Source organism: Rosa chinensis, chromosome 6 (genome assembly GCF_002994745.2).
Source record: "Rosa chinensis cultivar Old Blush chromosome 6, RchiOBHm-V2, whole genome shotgun sequence".
In the NCBI taxonomy this organism is placed as follows: domain Eukaryota; kingdom Viridiplantae; phylum Streptophyta; class Magnoliopsida; order Rosales; family Rosaceae; genus Rosa; species Rosa chinensis.
The window spans coordinates 45,855,084-45,875,168 of record NC_037093.1 but is presented as its reverse complement, the minus strand read 5'-3'; the positions used below and the strand labels follow the sequence as shown (position 1 = coordinate 45,875,168).

General features: G+C 41.7%; 1 protein-coding gene across 1 annotated transcript; it reads left to right on the top strand.

Annotated features, from left to right (window-relative positions):
- Positions 1 to 3,304: 3,304 nt before the first annotated feature.
- Positions 3,305 to 4,513, top strand: LOC112171420 (protein NYNRIN-like). The gene is made up of 2 exons (XM_024308606.1): positions 3,305 to 3,694; positions 3,794 to 4,513. Exons 1-2 carry the CDS (start codon positions 3,305 to 3,307, stop codon positions 4,511 to 4,513), a joined length of 1,110 nt encoding a protein of 369 aa, XP_024164374.1.
- Positions 4,514 to 20,085: the final 15,572 nt, after the last annotated feature.

Sequence of the window (20,085 nt, the reverse complement as noted above, 5' to 3'; positions counted from 1 at the left end):
TTAGATTTTGTCTTCAGGAAAGATATAATTCCATGGTTTCCATGGATGGTAATGCAGAACTTCAAATATTATCATTCAAAGCCACTAAGATTAGGCTTTTACGTAGCCTATGTATTCACATTCAAACAATGAAGGTGTGGACTTTGGCCTATGTCACCCCTGTGTACTTTATATTTTTGCTATAGATCAATGATACTGTTAAGTCATTGCCCTCTACTTTAACTACTTTTTGTGATTTGAAGTTGCAATTTAAGTGGATCTAGATTCTCAACTCATTGGCACATGTTTTTGCTAGTTTCATTCGCAGCTACACCAAGGACTGGAAATTCAAGTTACAAGTATTTTTATCTTATAACAAACTACTACTTTTTTCTCTTTTTCTTTTTACTGTATCTACAAACCGTTTTTGTCTTCATATGGTTTATTTAGGAGACTTCAATCTTGTTCTTTTCTTTTGCTATTGTATATGGAGAAGTTTAGGCCATATGTCCCCTTCTCCATACTCTTTGTACTAATTTTATCAATAATATTAATTAGAATTTTCTTTTACTTACCACCAGTATTCTCATTGTGATACTTTTCTAGTGAAGAAACTGATTTATAGTCATCACTTCTAAACTAGAAATTGAAGCAAAAATAATGAAGACACAACAATTTGAAATAACAAACTGATGTTATAAATGACTCAGGACATCAGTTCTATCTATAGAACATATGTCTAATACTGATATATAAATCAATTTCTTATGTAAAACGATGTCATAGTAGGATTTCCAAATCAGTTTTTTATAAATCAAACGATGTCTATAGTCATTTTATACATCAGGACCTTACAAGAAACTGATGTCCAGAGTCATTTTTAACATCAGCTAAAAACCAATGTCTGGGATTTCCTGATCTTTAACATCCCCCACTAAGACATCGGATGGTTTTTTTTTAACATAGGTTTTTGGCCGATGTTAAAGGCCAAAATTCTAGTAGTGTGGCACAATGGGGGCTCGCGGTCGCAAAAAACGACCTCGAAAGGCCTGGATATGCGGTGCCATCTCCAAGTGTTAATTAATGGATACGAACTCATGGAGGAAGAGGTAGAAGCCTTCCATTCCTTGTACGAGAGGCTATCCTCATACTTGGTGGAAAAAGAGGCCTATGATCGAGTCGCGACCTTAGAAATTGTTAATGAAGAGTTCACGGACCAAGAAGAGGAGGAAGAAGAGATTCAGCTTGCTCCAGCGGCATTGGATGACACACCTCCAAAGGTTAGGGACCCTACTGAAAAGGTCAATCTGGGAACAACTGATGAGCCTATAGAAGTGGCTATCAGCACTTACTTAGAGCCTAGCGAGAAACAGAGGCTCGTCGAATTATTGCTGGAATTCAAGGACTGCTTCGCTGAAAAATACGAGGACATGCCAGGCCTATCACCAGACTTGGTATGCCACCAACTACCAACGCTGCCTGATAAGAGGCCTGTGAAGCAAGAGCCGCGAAGAATGAACTCGGAGACCCAAATTCTGGTCAAAGAGGAAGTCGAAAAGATGCACAGTCGGGCATTATCAGGGTAGCCAAGTACAATAAGTGGCTGTCCAATATAGTGCCTGTTCGCAAGAAGAATGGCAAGATGAGGATCTGCGTAGATTACAGAGACCTTAATTTGGCTACACCTAAAGACGTCTACCCCATGCCTGTTGCGGACATGTTGGTAGACGCAGTTGCAGGGCACGAATTGTTGTCTTTCATGGATGGTACAGCGGGATATCACCAGATTCCCGTCACGGAAGAAGATAGACACAAGACCACATTCCGCTGCCCTGGGTTTGTAGGAGTTTTTGAATATGTGGTCATGCCTTTTGGACTAAAGAATGCGGGAGCAACATATCAGAGAGCCATGAACCTAATCTTCCACGACATACTTGGGAAGATCTTAGAGGTTTACATTGATGATGTCGTCGTGAAGTCTAAGAAGAGTGGAGATCACTTCACGAATCTCAGAAAGGTTTTCGAGCGCATGCAGCTACACAAGCTCAAGATGAATCCCGCCAAGTGCGTTTTTGGAGTTCAGGCAGGAGATTTCCTGGGATTCATTGTCCATCAAAGGGGCATTGAGGTCCCCGAGGATAAAGCAAACGCGGTCATCAATGCATCTCCCCCGCGAACGAAGAAAGAGTTACAGCAGCTACTGGGTAAGATCAACTTTTTGCGACGATTCATTTCTAACTCTTCAGGCAAAATCCATCTGTTTTACCCACAGTTAAAGTTGTAAGGATAGAACGAGTTTGTGTGGGAACCTAAACATCAAGAGGCTTTCGACAAAATCAAGGCCTATCTGGCGAGCCCGCCAGTGCTTGTTCCTCCTAGAGCGGGATTTCCATTAAAGTTGTATGTTTCGGCAGCTGAGGCTTCCATTGGCAGCCTCCTCGCTCAGCATGATGAAAAGGGTGTTGAACATGCCATCTTTTACCTCAGTAGGACACTCACAGATTGCGAAACAAGGTACACTCCAATGGAAAAGCTGTGTCTTACATTATACTTCTTAGCATGCAAGTTGCGGCATTACATGTTGTCCTTTACTACTTGCATCATTGCTCAAACCGATCTAGTCAAATATATGCTATCGCGACCTATCTTGAGAGGCCGTATTGGCAAGTGGGTGCTCGCCTTATCAGAATTCTCGCTACAGTATGTGCCATAGAAAGCAGTAAAGAGGCAAGCCATCGCAGACTTTCTGGCACATCACCCTATGCTGGATATCCCCGCGGTTAGAGATTTAGAGGTCGCTGCCACAACTTTAGATCGCCCAGATCTAGCCTGCTTGCCAGAGTACGCCGCGCTTTATCAAGCCACAGTCTCACTCCAGCCTTGGGTGTTATATTTTGACGGGTCAAGAACAGATACGCTAGCAGGAGCAGGGGTTGTCTTGGAAAATCCGGCCGGCGATCGATTTTCCTACTCTTTCCAGTTGGAGTTCCGGTGTACCAATAACCAAGCAGAGTATGAGGCCCTCATTATAGGCCTAGAAGTACTACTGGAAATGGGAATCGGAGATGCACAAATACTTGGCGATTCTCTCTTGGTTATCAATCAGTTGTGCAATGAGTTCAGATGCAATAGCTTCACGTTGGTTCCTTATTGGAACAAGGCATTAGACCTGTTGGACTAGTTTGATAACGTACATCTTGAGCACATTCCTCGCGAGCAAAATTTTGCAGCAAACGAGTTGGCCCAGCTGGGAACAGGGGTAACATTGAGATATGGCGTGCGGGAGAGAATCCTTAAAGTCGAGCGTCACACACTTCCTTCATGGATGGCGAGAAGAGATCCTCCAGATGATACCTCAGTCACGATCCTGGAACCCATTGAAGTGGATTGGCGCATCCCTTTGATTGCTTATCTCAAGCAGCCAGATCCCACTGCCGACAGGAAGATTCGTTTTCTTGCACTAAATTACTTTCTTAGAGGTGACGAGCTGCGACGACGCAGCGAAGATGGCATAGACTTCAGATGTGTTTATGGCCACGAAGCGAAACAACTCATGCACGAAGTTCATTCCGGCATTTGCGGTGCTCACCAAGCAGGTCCAAAGATGCGATGGTTGCTCAGACGACATGGATATTTTTGGCCCAGTATCTTAAAGGATTGCATCGCATTTGCTAAAGGTTGTTTGGACTGCCAAGCTCATGGGCCGGTCCAGCATGTCCCTAATGTTCCAATGCAACCCATTATTAAGCCTTGGCCCGCAAGAGGATAGGCGCTAGATTTAATTAGGATGATTCATCCACATTCATCACTTCAGCACAAGTTCATCATCGTCACGACCAATTTCTTTACAAAATGGGTTGAAGCAGAACCTTTGAAAGAAGCATCTGGTGGTACGTTGCGACAATTCCTGTTTAGGAACATCATATGCAGATTTGGTATACCAGAAGTTTTTGTTTCGGACCGGGGGGTAGCTTTCATGGGTGGTGAAGTCGATAAATTGGCAAAGGAATGGGGAATACAATTCGTCCATTCCAGTCCTTATTATGCTCAGTCTAACGGTCAAGCGGAGGCCAGCAACAAAATCATCATCACTTTGCTGAAGAAAATGTTGGAAGTTAATCCGCGACAATGGCATGAGACTCTTTGGGCCTATCGCACATCGAAGCGAAATCCCACCGCGACTACACCTTATGCTTTGATGTTTGGCCATGATGCAGTCCTGCCTTTGGAAGTCAACGTCCAATCATTACGAGTTCAAGAGCAACATCATCTCATTAGAGAAGACTACGTTCAGGCTATGTGGCAGGAACATGAAGACCTTAGCGAAAAGCGCTTGGAGGCTTTAGATAGTTTGGTCATGGAAAAGCAACGAGTCGCTCGTGCCTATGACAAGCGGACGAGGGGAAGGAGTTACAGCAAAGGAGAGTTGGTTTGGAAAGCAGTTCTCCCGCTTGGCGAAAAATTAGATGGTCGCGGCAAATGGACTCCAAGATGGGAAGGCCCGTACATCATTTATAAAATCTTAGAGAAATGAGCTTTTCATCTCAAGGACCTGGATGGAGATGTCCATCATAACCCTATCAATGGGAGATACTTGAAGAAATACTTTCCCAATGTCTGGGACTCAGAGGAGTCGTAGATAGTTTATTCACATAAGACATGGGGGACAATTCTAGTGTTCCTATACTCGCGAAACCCATTCATGAAGGCCTGTTTTGAGGCCCATAATCATTTCTTCGCTATGCCTAGCAACACTAGGGGGCAACACTATACAATACTAAGCCCATTTAGCTTAACAATTATGGCTATTAAAAAAAAAAATTCATTAATACAACTCTTAAGGGGCAATTCTAAGTGTTCCTACACTCGCGAAGCTACTAAGCCGAGTCAACGGCTCCAGAAACTTTTTTCAGCTTTGCCCTCGCAGGAAAGGCTGAGCTCAAGGGAAGTGTGAGAGCCACCACCGTGACCGCCACCTCCATCGGAAGTAGTCCTCATGTTGCCAAACATGTCCTCACTGTGCATGGGAAACAATGGAAGGGTTTTAATCTCCTGGTGATCTTCTCCTCGTTGTTCCATGATGGATCCACCAACACCAGTAGAACTAGTTGACCCAAAATTGAGATTAATGGATCCACCAACAAGCCCTGATCTTTGCTCGGGCACTTGAACATCCGAAGTGAGCTTCTTCTTCTTCAGCTTCTCTCGAGCCCTTTGGTTCTGGAACTAATAAAAGACGTTCCTGTTCTCGATCTGTCAGTACCATTTCAGCTGGAGAGTGATCCTCTGAACCTGCTCTACAGTTGGGGACTTAACTCCCTTGTCATCGTAAAGCTCCTTGAGGATTCTTATCTGATCTGTAGTAGGAAGCCACCTGGTGCTACTCTGCCTGCAATGCATGTTAGCACTACTCCCGGCTGCTTTGTTGCTTCCTCCATCCTCGGTTGGATGCCAGTTTTGTGGTTCCATTGGTGATGGATTGAGAGAATGTGAGAATTGAAGAGTGATGATGTTAAGTAATTAAGAAAGATTCCTGTTAGAAATATTTGAGTTGATGAAACGATTTTGGGATTGGAAATTTGGGTTTATAATGTGGAGGAAGATATAGGCATGCAAATGTCCACCCTTGGATGGACGGTCAAAAAGAAGAGTCAAACTAAGTGTTAGTAAAGCGTGATTAAAGTTGCCCTAAATCTCGGAAAAGAAGGAATTATTGGCGCGTGAGGGAACCGAACGGTTTTCGAGGATGTAACTATTCCATTTTCAATATTATCTTCTCACGATGGAGTTTTCAACAGCTAATTAATGCAAATTGAGTTGGGGCCAGCAAGTGGATCCAAAAGATAAATATTTTCTCAAAACCCTCGTCGCGAGGCTCGTTTTGACGCATAACATATTTTAAAATTTCATATTATTTTCAATATACAACTATGGGAGCCTATATTTGAGGCTTTGCAAGACACAATTATTGGCTTCTCACGGATATTGGAATATCAGGATAAGAAAATATTATTGTATTCATAAAGTGGCTGTGCGGCCAAAAGCAGTACATTCATTACAAAGCCAAAAGTGGCTAGAATACAAAACAGGAATCTTCGGATATCTTCTGAATTTTTTTTCAAGTGGAAGCAGCTATGGAATCCAACGTCGGGTTGAGCTGCGCCATTATCTCAAGGAGGGCAGACTTCAGGGAAGGAAAAAGAGGAGTAACGGAGCCCCCGCGCCCCCTTTACATGGAGGCGGCAGAGGAATACAACATAGGCTTGGCCAACACCAGTAACCATGAGAAGGGGAGACTCCAGTAAAAGAAAATGGAGCCTCTAAGCCCCCTCAATTGGAAGCAGCTATGGAATCCAACGCCTGGTTGAGCCATGCCATTATCTCAAGGAGGGGCAGAGAGTGAAGGAACAGAATATCAGCTTGAGTCTCTGCACCCCCTCTAGCCTTGGTAACCACCATTAGTTAGATGTGAAGTATAGGAACATCCATTCTGTAGCTTGAACCCATTCCTTCAAAGAGTCCATCCCTTCTCATCCCTCCAAGATTCTATCAAGAAGAGAAAGGGGGAGAAGGAGGTGAGAACCAAAGCCCCTTCCATTTGGAGGGCACAACACGGGCTGGGTCCAGAAGGAAGGGGTTCGAGGAAGGATCTTTGGCCTCAATTTGGCTTCCCTCCCTTCCCCGATTTTCTCCAAGTGGGGGATCCTAATAAAGATGATCTTGCATGATCGTGGATCTCACACTCGGAGCCCCCTCGTGTTTCTAAACCAATCTGAAGCCTGGCATTGTTGTTGCAAGATTCCAGAAAGGCGAAACAAGGGGTTGCCTAAGATTACGCCATAAGGCCTAACCCAGGCTTAAGATTATGCCATAAAGCCTAAAATTTAGAGGCTAAAGGTCATTTCATGAGGGGAAGATTTGTGAAAAAGGAGAAAGAGAAGCAAGGACTGAAAGACCATTTCTTGAATGTTTCAGAAAATTTGTTGTGAGTATTCCTTGCCCAAAATACAACTATTTAAAGGGACTTCAGGAAAATCCCCACCCTTGGATGGATGGTTAAAGAGTCAAACCGATGTCAGTAAATCGAGATTAGTGATTCCAAATCTCGGGAAAAAAAGGACTAGTAGCATGTGAGGAGCGGTTTTTGAGGAGTTAGCTATTAAAAGAAGAGATTATTGGCATGTGAGGAGACCAACTGGTTTATGAGGGGGCCTACAAATATTGGCCCGCAAAGCTCAATTTCAAACAAAGTTCCTCTACGTGGCGTTTCACCGCAATGGCACCAGCTTCAGCCTGAGTGGCCCGATCTCTGATACTGGCCAGGTTGCGGCCCATTTCTTCAGAAGAAGCCAAAGGTGAGCTTCTTCTGCAACAATTGCATTCTCAACAAAGGCTAAATGGGCTTGGAGGTCCTCGATCTGAAGTTTGAAGTCAGACCTTTGGATTTGTAGTTCCCGCAGGCGGATGGATCGTTCATTTAAAATATCGCGAGAGATGTCCATTTCCCGAGATACACTATTCAAAGCCTCTTGAGCGTCGTGAGCCTGGGTGTTCGCGGCCGATTGACGTCAGCGGGCCATATCAAGTTCATTCAGCAAAGAGTCAATAGCACTAAATTGCCACAGAGTCAAAACCTTCTCCTGGCGAAGATGCCTTAGAGCTTCCAAGACTTGCGGGAGGATGTCAGTCTCCAATACCTGAGGGCCCAGATGTTCGTGAAGCACTATCTTAGCCTCATCCACAGCAGAAGGAGGAGTTACCTCCAACACCCTCATCAATCTCTAGAATCTGGTAGGAGGAGGAGGCGGTAGAGGCGCCACAGGATCACGAACCACTAATGCAAAAGGGTGGACAGCTTCCTCAGTTTCTTCATCTTCAATAGGTTGGTCTATCCCTTCAGCCGCAGGAGAATCTGGAAACTCAACTCGCGGCTCACCATGGGCAAGTGGAGCATATTCAAGCACAGGGCCCTCGGCTTCGACGGTTGTCTCATTTATTCGTGAGACTTGGGGGGAACCACCACCGTCAGTATCATTTTCCATCTCTGGGGCGACTGTCCCGCCGATAGGACCCTCAGTGTTTGTAGCCACCTCCTCAGTACAAACAAAATCCTGGTCAAATTCAGAAAGTCAGAGAACGGGGTTGGATCAAAAAGGAAAATGGAAAGCATTGGCTAACAGTGGCTTACCTCTCGAGATGTCGGGTCAATATCTGGTACGTGGTCACCAAGAGGAAGAGGCCTCACCTCATTCAGCTCTTGGACCTCTAGTGCTGCGAGAATCTCTGTCGTCATCAGTTCCTCATAAGCGGCAGAAGCCTCAGAGTGGCTTTCCACGCTTTCATGCTCCAAGGAGTCATCATCGAAGATCGTTATTAGAATGGTAGGACCTTGCAGATGCTATGTAGATCTGGGAGACGGAAGAGGCGCCACGGGATTAGTTGATGCTTGAACTAGCGAGAGAGTTGGCTCTTCTGCAGCGGCTGAGGATCCAGCCTCGCTCAGGCGAGAGGGATCAGTGGTCCTTTGACGGACCTGTCAAAAGATATATAATGAAGATCATGCCCAGATTCTAAAATTTAAATAGAATAAGACGGGGCCGGAGTTTACCAATCGCATTCCCAGAGGTTCGTCATCTTCAAAACTCTCTTCGACAGATTGAGACCTATCGCGTTTGCAAGCAAAGACAGCAGTGGCCTGTACGAGAAAAGAATCACAATTCAAAAAGGGGGAAAGCACCAAATATGCAAGTTTGGGATCGTTCTTAACCAAATTACCTCAGCAGGATCTTCATCATGAGAAGACTCTCCATCAGGAGTCTTCTACTATTGCCCTTTGTTTCTCGGCCTGAACAGAGTTTGTCTTGCTCCGGGTAATTTGCTGCAAAACACACTCAGGAATAAGAGCGGAAAAATAATTTCATGAGGAAAAGGAATGGTGAAGAAAGACAAAAACTTACTGTTGCCCTAAGCTCGTGGATTTGTATCCCTAGACGCGATGTGCAAGAAGGTAAAATAGGTCGCGGGGGTTGTGCTGCAGGGTTGGAGAAGCGCTTAAGAATCTCGCGGTCCTCCGGACCAGGACTACTCATGCCACGAAAGATTAGGATGAAGAGTTCGTCATGTGGCAGGTCCCAACAGTTCATGGACACTTTTTTCCACCAATCAGCATAATCATCGTCGACATCGTTGAGGGGGTACAACGCTCAGACCCAAGGGGAATCACTATCAAAGTAAACTGACTCTGAAAGGGGGCAGACCCAGGTGGGGCTAATCTCCGCCAAGAGGTGTAATAATTGGCAGAATCAACTAGAGGCCAGGGTACCAACTGGGCCAACCCAAATTGGCGAGTGAAATGGTTAGGGGCATAGAGCTCATAACTTACGCCGTCGGTGGCAAGACGAATATCCAAGCAGGAAATGGCGCGATGAAAGGCCAGGAGGACTCTTTCGCTATGATCCCGTCCACTGGGTAGAAAGCCATCGTCAATGGGATGAGGGAAACGCCTAGAAAGGACTATTTTTGGGTCCGGCATCTCTCCCAGCAAGTACAAGTAAATAAAACACTCGGAGTAGGGAGGAGCTCGATACCTTACATTGCGGCAAAGCCAGTTCCCCAAAAGGGAATCGACTGGAGGTTCCTTTGGAATATCATCGCGACGGAAGCGAGGGAAATAAATCTGCAACCAAAAGGCAAAAATCCAGAAAGGGCCACTAATGTCGGTATCGAAGGAGCGCATTACGGCCTTATAAAGGGAATGATATAACGCACCCAATACAGGTTGCCCAAGGCCAACGCAAGTACCATTGTAGAGAGCAGTGGCCAGAGAATTCCAAGGCCCAGTAGGTTTGTTGGAAGAAATGCAAAAGATAAATTTGCAAAGCCAGAATTCCAGGAATACGATACCTCCTGTATGGTCATGCTGGGTGCAGTAATAGTCGCGCCAGATTAGGTAGGATCTGCTATGAGGCCCCCGACTAGCCATATCCATTCTCAAAGAAAATTGAATGCCATCAAACTGACCATGCACATAGGGGTCAAAGTCAATGGACAACCCCGTGATGGTAAGAACATCCAGTAGAGTTATGCTCATCTGCCCAAACCGAAAATCGAATGTATTGCTGGAGGTGTTCCAGAAGCAAAGAGCGGCGGCTAGCGGTGCAGGGCTAGTATTATGGTGAAGACAGAAGCATAGATCGATGGTTTGGGTGATACCCACCGCATCCCATCGGGCCAAATCTCTCGCTCGAACCTCCTGATACCAAACCTTTTCCTCGGGAGCGATGGTAGGCCAGAAGCCCACTTTCCTCCTTGGTCCCCAACTGCTAAAATCACCAAGCACCTGCCAAAGAGCCACTATGGGACGGCGGATGGGAAGCCCATAATAGGCCATAGCATCATCTGGCAAACGATCGCGAGGTGTGGGACCCAGACTCGCTTGACTATCACCGCCACCAAAGCCCATCAGTCGACTTCTCTCCTCTCCGGTCTGACTTCTACATCGAACACTCATGTTAGTCTGCCAGGTGAATGCGGCTTTCTCAGTGATTTCATCTACCTGATCGATAACGAATGGTTTCTTGGATGCCATTTCTAGGTCGCAAGGAACACTTCTCCATTACACCTTGATTTATAGCTCAGATATTTTTGGAGATTAATTTATTAGCTGGGCCAGTGAGTGGCCCTAGTTGATAATTAATGAGTCATTATTCCATCTTGAGAATCGCATCTAAGGCGACAGTGAAGATACTTCTCCATTACACCTTGATTTATAGCTCAGATATTTTGGAGATTAATTTATTAGCTTGGCCAGTGAGTGGCCCTAGTTGATAATTAATGAATCATTATTCCATCTTGAGAATCGCATCTAAGGCGATAGTGAAGATATTCCACCTTTTCCAACCACCGCAAGGCCAGCATAGTGGCCTGATGTTTTTTAATTAAAACATGATTAAAACCGATGCTGTTTTAGATGCTAAAGTTGCAGCAAGTATGGTGCACTACACCAAAAATCTTATCAGACAACGGCAGAAAACCGATGTGGGATTTGGAGTCCCACCATTGTAGAGTGAGCCGTTGTCTGATGAAAAATCAGACAACGGTGGAACACAGTTGTGTAATAAACACACAGACAACAGGTATGTGTTATAACTGTTGTGTGATAGCTCGACAGATGGCTCGGCAAATGCCAAGCGCAACTGCGCAGCAGTTGAGGCGCTGTCTTCAGACAACAGTGCCAGTTTTAAACTGTTGTTTGTTAAGCGTATCAGACAACCGTTTTTTATTTTGTCTGTTGTCTGATTGATCTTCACACTTCAGTTCTTGGACTATATCTGTTGTGTGATTAACTTTAGGACAACAGAGTTCAATTGGTTCTGTTGTGTGATTAACTTTTAGGACAACAGAGTTCAATTAATTCTGTTATCTGAGTATAAATTAAAAGACACTGATTTGTTAAAAACTGATGTGTGATATGAATGATTGCATTTGCTACATTACAAAACTATTGTACGATCATTTTCATTTGCTAAATTTTGTGCAAATATAGCTCCATTTTACCTAATGAATAGTGATCAATTGGAAAGAAAACACATTGCAAGCCTTCAAATGAGTAATCCAATCCATTCCATATGCCAAAAATGTTAAAATGGAGCATTTCCCAATCATTCAACATCTCGTTTTACATTCTAATACATATATGCCCTATCTACTTGAACATCAAAGGCCGATACACATTGTTCCAAAGCATTATGTCTTCTAATGTTGCCTGCAAATATATAGGAAGAGTAGTTTTTAGTGACAAATCAATTTATCCTGGAGTAAACAATAGCCAATCATTACCAATAAGATTGCATCACATCACTATCGAAATACAATGCCATGTCACTTTTACTTCAGAACATATGAAAAAGAGTTCCAAAGTGAAAACTCACTTGCAAAATCTCTTTGATATATCTTCAGAACATATGAAAAAGAGTTCCAAACTGAAAAAGACTAACAAAAGGAAAGAAACAAAAAGGAAGTGAAAGCACTTCATATTTGAATTTAAAACACTGCTCCATTTCAAAGTTCCAGTACCTTTCTACATTTACAAATATACATAGTTGAGTTTTCAAAAGAGCATAATTACAAGATCTTACAAGAAGAAGGCAGACCCAAAGGTATACAAGATGATTACTAAAAAAAAAACAAAAAGGAAGAGTGACAAAATCTCAGTTTGTAAACAATACAAACTAGCACCATACTCTGGTCACATGGTACCGACATCGAGTTCCTTTTGAACCATAAGCAACAGACCAAAACACAATTGAAGCTCAAGTAATTGTCCTCGACACCTAATAGAGAACAAGGTACATAAAATAACAAAGCAAAAGCTCAGAAAGAAAGATATCAGAATTCAAAGCAATTCCAAACTCATGATATCAAACACCCCACCTAACCACAGTTTACAAATCAAAAGATTTACCAGACGTCAAAGATCCCAAAGTAAAACCAACAACGATAAAAGATAAATAGAAGTAATATTTCTAGGTACGAAATCACTCATTGATCCACACCAACATCTCAATTTAACATAGAAATCAGCCAAGGAAAAATCATAAATAAAACATAACGCAAGAAAGAACAGTCACTCACCTCAGTTCTTAAGCAGACCCAAAACAAGAATAGCCAAAAAAGGAAAACCCAAAAGGCTCAAAGCTTTGAATAGCAGAAAAAAGAATAACAAAGGCTGAAACACCTCTCCTAAATCTCCTCCTTCCATCCACAGTTTGCTTTTCGAATCATAGAGCAAAACGGAAACAACCAACCCAACTCAAAGCAAAACCCCTTCACTAAGAGATCATATTCTCAATTCTTCATCTTTGCTTCCGGAAATCAACATAAACCTTCTAGCTTCTCTCCCCTCAAATCCAGAGATACCCAAATGGTTGCCTTCGATAAAAACCCAAACTCTCCAACTCTCTCTTCCCTTCCTTTCCCGTCTTTTTCTTCGTCCCCATCCTCTCTTCTTCTTTGTTTTCCTTTCTTTTCTTTTTTTTTTTTCTTTCTCCTGTCCCCTTCCCCTCCTTATTTAGTCAGCCCCCAGCCCTTCTAATCTTCCCACAATCAAAAGAGAACAATATAACAATAAGACTAATATAAAACAATTAACTAACAGATCATATATTATATTTATATAATATATATGGAAAAATAAGACAATAGAAAGAAAAGAGTAAGAAACAAAGATTGAAAGAAAAGACCTAACCATCAGCTTACTGTAACTTAATTTTCATTTGGATCATATAAGATCTATGATGATATAAGATGTGCAACCAATACACAATTAAACTAAAACCATAACAATCATTATTAACTTAACTTGGAACAGAAAGTCATAAAATTGCACTCATTATTGTATAATTTTCATTCGCATGATTCATATATTTACTATTTCAGTCAGCTAAAAAAAATTCAGTTGGAAGCAAAACAGATATACATGTCACAATGCAAGCAAAACCGATGCCAAAATATCTATGTTTTACAAAACGCAACCAGACTATCAATTAGAGAGCAGACATTAAAATTTCATTTTGGTCAAAACCAAATTTCAATACTAATAAACAAAAACATAGCCTGAAACTTCGAAAGTTCCAATCTAATCCTTCCTCAAGCGATATAGACGAATCCAAAAAAAGTATGAAACTGTAAAAGAGACACCTTCATGTTCTTCTTTTGGTTTATCATTTTCAAAACCCAGTAACGATTATGATGAATAGAAATGTGGGTTTTGACATAAATAATTTGACAAACAAAAATGAGGTGCTCGGAGCAATCAGGAAGGAACTCACCAAATACGAACCGTATATATCCTCTGCTTCAATCACCCAGCCTTGGGCAACAACTGACAAAGAATAAATGAAACAAATTAGAAATCATGATAGAACAATCCAAAACAAACCCACACCCAGGTCCCTAATCTTTCCTCCTCGAAATCTTACATCAAATCCAGAATACAAAATCCCAAATTTGATATCAAATATGGCATATAAACTCTGTAAACCCAACCCGTCTTACACTCTTACTTGTAATCTGTTCAGAATCTTGCTCCACCAGTATTAACAATGAATGTAAATGTAAGTGAGATAGTTTTAGCACTCTTATAATACATGTAAATGTAAGATGGGCACTAAATACCAGGATTGAGTTACATGGAATCCAGAAAGAATGACTACTAGGCAAAAACACCTAAATTCACTGTCGACCAGGCTTATAGCTAGTTAATATAACAAGCATTGCGGCTAAGCATGTAATTGATCAGACCATGGATTGAATTACTTTGGTCTAAAACTTCTGTTTGTGGCTAATCTGGGTATAGTGACAGCTTAATTACTTGGAAAAAATAAAAAGCGTGAGGACGAAAGCTGCATTAAAACATGTTGTGTCTGAAGTGACACACTTGTATGTTCTATGAAGCTATAAGAGGATATGGATATAAACTTAACAAGCTCAAAAGTCAACCCTAAGGCCCTCAACAATCCTACTTCTTCAGCACACATATATGTGCTAGAAGTATAAATTGCAAAAGTTCAATGAAATTCCCTTAAAACAAATTATTCAAAGTTTCTCTTCATAATAATGAAAAAGGGTATGCAATGCAAGAGCTTTGAAAAACTTGAAGAAACAAAGTAGTAGTCAAAACCAAAGATCCAGAATTTTTGGTGCAAACTAATATAATAATGAAAGCATTCTCAAGAGACGTAGTAAGTGTTACTTACTACTTACTTCAGTAAGGAAAACAGATACTTGACCGCGGTACACCGAAAATCTTGGACATACAATCTGATTGATGAATTCCGTTGAGCATCCCTTGAAGAGATGAACATTTACAATGTTTGGAAAATATAAGGTTTGTGAAATCTGCAATGAAAAAGAAAACAATATAACACAAATAAGGATATTATTCTCAACATCTCTTTCATAGGGTAAGCAACTAAACAATTTTCAGCTGGTTATTTAGTGAACTATTAGTAAGATTTTTTCAATATTTGATAAGGAGAACAACGTAAACTAATGAATCCATATAAGGAGGTCAGCGGAAACTAAATTGAAGAACAAATAGGAATAAAAAAAGAAACCAAATTCAGGGGTGAATTTCTGTGATTTCAACAGCGTGGCTTCCTTATTAGAAAACCATGTGTCCTGATCATCCACTGTATTCTGTTGAATACAATTTCAATGAAACATTACATAAAGAAATATAATATAGAAATTGCTCCACACTATCAAACCAGTGAACCCAAGAGCGTACGCAATAGGATCCGACATTCTCTGGATACTCGTGCGTGTGCCACCCTTGGACATGAACCAATCTGAGAAGCTTATCTGAAGAAAGAAGTAAAACTTTAAATTTAAACAATTGTGCAAAAAATAAGTATCTACATTGAAGCAAGAACATAGAAAAAACAAACCCAAACAAAATCAGGCAAGTAAGATTCCCAGGTACACAATAATAACACATTAAAGTAGCTTTCATTCTTACGCTATCCAAATTTCGCACATCACTCAATGCTCCATCTGGATCAACCAGAGCCCTGACGACAGGACTCAATGCAAAAGCCAATGCATTTCTTGCTTTATCATAAGTCTGCAGTTACAAAATATCATAAAGTAAAAGCATTAAAAGAAATCCGGACAAGCTCTAATTACCATATAAATCACATCCAACAAATACTAAATGATAACACGGATCACACCACGTGCAATGTCTTCCTGATTCAAGATGGAACCAGTGCTTCATTTTCTCTCGGCTTATCCAATTCCTAAATTTAAAAAAGTATTGGAAAGCATGTACAGAAATGAACCATGACAAAAATGATGCTTGCAGTAACGTCAGGACAGTGGCAATGCAAATATTTACCTTGATCTGATTTGTAGATAAAAACGCAAGAATCCCATGTATGGGGGCTCCAATTGGAAACCGAAAATCAAGTTCTGTGATGGAGAAGTTAATTAAATATCAAATTTCTTTGAAAAAGATCACTCCATAAATATAAGGTGGCATACAAAATAGGCAGGAACGATTTAAACAAGAGAAGATTTATGATCTCTCAAGACAAAATTTGATCAACAAAAGATCGAGCACCAAAGCTTACCACCTGGTTGATAGGGCATGCTATGGTGTGGCATGGTAAACTCATTTACTAACAATCGATCATTTTAATCTTCTGTCTCCAAGCCTGGCTAGCTTTTAAGGACTACAGCAACAAAGTAACTGGCCGCCTTGAGTCAAGCAGTGTCCAAACCTGAAGTGTTTTGTGCCGCACTCTGATTTGCACTGCGCCTCTCCAAAGCTGGATGTGCAGGGATCATAGCAAAAAGGGTCGATTGGTTTATCTGCATCAAAAAACCAAATCACCCATTAAACAAACACACAACATGAAGCATCCGATAGAATATTAATAAATGATAAGCTGATTCTTAGTTTCCTGACCAACTAAACATGGTATAAATTTCAGAAACTGCTCAATTGATGATATAATCAGCTCCAAATCAATGTGAACATAAAACGAGAACCACCTAACTATATCAAATAGGCAGAGAACGAAAAAATCAACAATCGGTAAAACCCTAACAATCACGACCCATCCAATTCTAGTGTATAACAATTGATTGATTCTCAATTACACTCATCTAACCCTACAATGACACGAAGAAAACCCTAATTCAATGAAAATTCAAGTTCAGCCGCTCAGATCTTTCAAGGATTTAACTCTTTAGGCTCCGAATCTGGTTGAAGCAACAACCAGAGCAACAAAAAGGAAATCTGAGAAAGTGAAGAGAAGTTGCTTACAGGTTGTTCGGCATCGATAACCAACAAGCTTCAGGTGCCGATGACGAAGCTGAAGAGGACTAACGGAAGCTTTGATGGCGGAATGTGAGCCGCGGGAGAGAGAGATGGAATGGGAGACGGAGAAAAACCAAAACCAGGAGGAGACTCAGGCTGTTCAGGACGGTGACAACGAGGGAGAAGAGGGTGAAGGTGAGGAAGGGGAAGGAAGAGGCTCCTAAGAAATTGAAGTCATTCGCTGGAAAAGGGTTCGAAAGAGATGGGTTTGTAGGTCTAAGGTCGAGAGAGTCATGAGCTGTGTTAAGTGTAGAGAGGAGGCCGGGGTATGCTTTTTTCCTTTTCCGTTTCTTTTGGACACGATGCTGCAAAATTAAACCTAACTAAAAATTCTCAAAGTTATTCACACAACTGATATCTCATCGACCGTTGTCTGAATGCAGCACTAAAAATCAAAATGTGAAATTATGGGGGGAAACATGGCGCCTACAGCCTTTTGGCTCAAAATGTTGCCGCCCAGTCACAACAGATTATTTGAATCAGACAACACATATATGAAGTTATGTTGTCTGATTATACATAGTTTAAATTTGAGCTGAGGGAGCAAGGAGGGATAGTTCCCGCCTATGTGCAATCACAGTACCAGTTTTGGTGCTAGGGATAGGTATCTCTCATTTAGACAACACAAATAAGAAATTACGTTGTAGGAGTACATATATGTAACCTACATTTTGATCAAAATTTGTTCATTTTGGGGCAATGAATGACATTTTGGATGCATTGAAATCTTGCCAGTACATATCTTCATTACTTGGACAACACAAAGTAAAAAACTGTTGTGTGATATTTTGCAAGCTACACTCATACAACAGATATAACTATTCTGTTGTCCTTTGAAGCACCAATTTAGAGCCAAATTTGAGTTAGGCTAAGAGGGAAATCTGCCGCTATTTTTTTTTTCATTCACACAACGAACTATTCTTATAACTGTTGTGCAATGATCCACTAGCTAAAAAATTCAGAATTTTAACCACCTTATACAACGCAAGTTTTTTAAACGTGTTGTGTGATTCACTTTTCTTCATCACACAACACTTTTTTTTTTTTCGTTGTGCAAAAAGTGTTGTGTGTTTAAGTTATTGGTGTAGTGGTGGTTTCGCTTGGTCACATGTCATGATGTCGATAGCCATGATCCAATCATCCTCTTCAGCATAAGACTCGCGAAGGATTAAATGACAGCAAACAGTTTGCTATTCTGCATCTTATTTCGCCAAGTACGTAGGCCTTGATCAAACTTGATTTAGCCAGCGAAGTGGCTCCAACACCTACATTTGAGAAAATCAACAGTGAGCCAGCGAACAAGGCAGATACTTGCTGCTATACACACGGCGAAGTTACCACCAAGGAAGAGAAGGATCCTCATTCGCGATAGAAAGCAGCCTCCTTCGCATGAGGGGGGGGAGGGGTGGGAGTGGCACGCTAAAGTTCTGATCTCCTACAACCTACCCAAGTTTCACCAATTCACTGCATATCAGACATCAGATACATGAGAGGCAATAAAGTTGATAAAGAAAATGTCAGTTCATAACAAAGGCAATTCAGATTGTGGTGTTCAAGCTTTATGGCCTATTTAGAGGCCTATATGGAATCAATCAAGCAATTTCAAGCCAATAAAAGTGGCTTTGGAGCAACGACTTTGAAGCAACGACATTATAAGAGCGGTACTGATTCAAGACCTCTTCAGTCAAGACGAGGACCTTTGACTTCACGGTCTGGGGGGCAATGTTTAGACCCAAAATGAGCATTTTTGCCTGACAAGGCATGTGTTGGAGAAATTGAGCCAATGTCAGTGGCTCAAGCTATATATTGTCGACAAGTTCGAAATATATTATTTAGAGGATAAATAAAGCCTACTATGGAGAATTATGCGAGCTGTAAGAAAAGGAAATGATGGAAGCATGGAAATGAAAAGTCAACTTTAGCACATTTTCTTACTTTGGCTAGGAGAAACCGAGCTAAACAAGGAAAGAGGGGCGGAAGACTAACCAAACAAGATCCAAATAAGTTGAAACTTTCCAGATTAATACTAGACATCCCAAGGATAATTTCTTATGAAAAGTGCAAGATCTGGTTTTAAGTGGAAAGCCTTCAAACAATCAGTCCAATTTTCTACAGAAGCAAAACTGGAAAACTGGACCTGTGAGGAGTCCAGCAGCATTTCCGGCCCAACCATATGGAATTAAGCTCTGAAATTTCATCACAATGATCTACACTCATTTTGGATCATTTTATATGAAGGAGTCGAAGACCCATTATAACTTCTTGGTGGAGATATAATTGAAGGAATAAAGGAGCCGAAAGTGATTCAAAATCACTCCAAAACTCATCATTTCTATCTCCATTTAGTGCTCCACTATCTCCAATTAGTGCTCCACTATCATTTGTTTAAGGCCAACCACTTTGGCATGGTAGCCTATAAATAGAGGTTACAATGAAACACTTGAACACACACATTCACAACAACAATCTCTAAGATTATCCAAGCCTCTCTAGAGCAACCCTCTCCTTCTCTTACCGGTAGCCACACTCCAGTCCTAGTCTCCTCAAGAGCCGACTGTTAGTGCCACCAAACCTTCCAGCCAAGCTAAAGTCACGCTTTAGCAAGTTCTCCTCACTTCCTAGTAGTTCTCGCTCTGCTCGATCTACAACATTGAGTATCAATTGTGATTTTAAGAAGCTCAGCAAAAGTCCTCGCCACGAGGCACAAAGAATCCCACGATGAGGTTGGTGCTCTCCTCGTCCACAATCGCTTGAAAGAAGTCAGGTCAAGGGACACCCCCGACGACCGCACCCGAACGGTGCTGGCACGCCCGTGCAAGAAAAGAGACTGTTGACCAGCTGCAACAAAATTGGAGCTAAACAAATTACAACGACCATATCCCATGTGATCTGAGCTTGGGTTCTGCTAAAGAAGAATGTGCCGAAGAGATAGGTGATCATCAGCACAACTATCTTCCGGGCATCTTTCTGTTTTGCCAGCCTTGTTAACTCCTCTGTCAGCTTTGATTCCACATGTGTTCTCAGGACAACTTGCTTCTTCAAAGGGCTGCCAAATATTGGGGAGACTTCCATCTCATCCCTCACCACCCTCCTGTTCACATTGAACATTTCTCCTTCAGCTGGAAGGTGAAATAAAGCCTTGACATCCTCCTCTGTTATTTCCATAACAACATCCCCAAACTTTCACTTGTTGTCTGTGCGGTCGAAGTGCCTCATGATTA

Bases quoted from the DNA above. Each gene is read 5' to 3' on its own strand.
- LOC112171420 (XM_024308606.1), top strand. From the start codon at position 3,305: ATGGCGAGAAGAGATCCTCCAGATGATACCTCAGTCACGATCCTGGAA. The intron at 3,695-3,793 runs GTCCCTAATGTT...TCATCACTTCAG, and splicing joins CTCATGGGCCGGTCCAGCAT to CACAAGTTCATCATCGTCAC.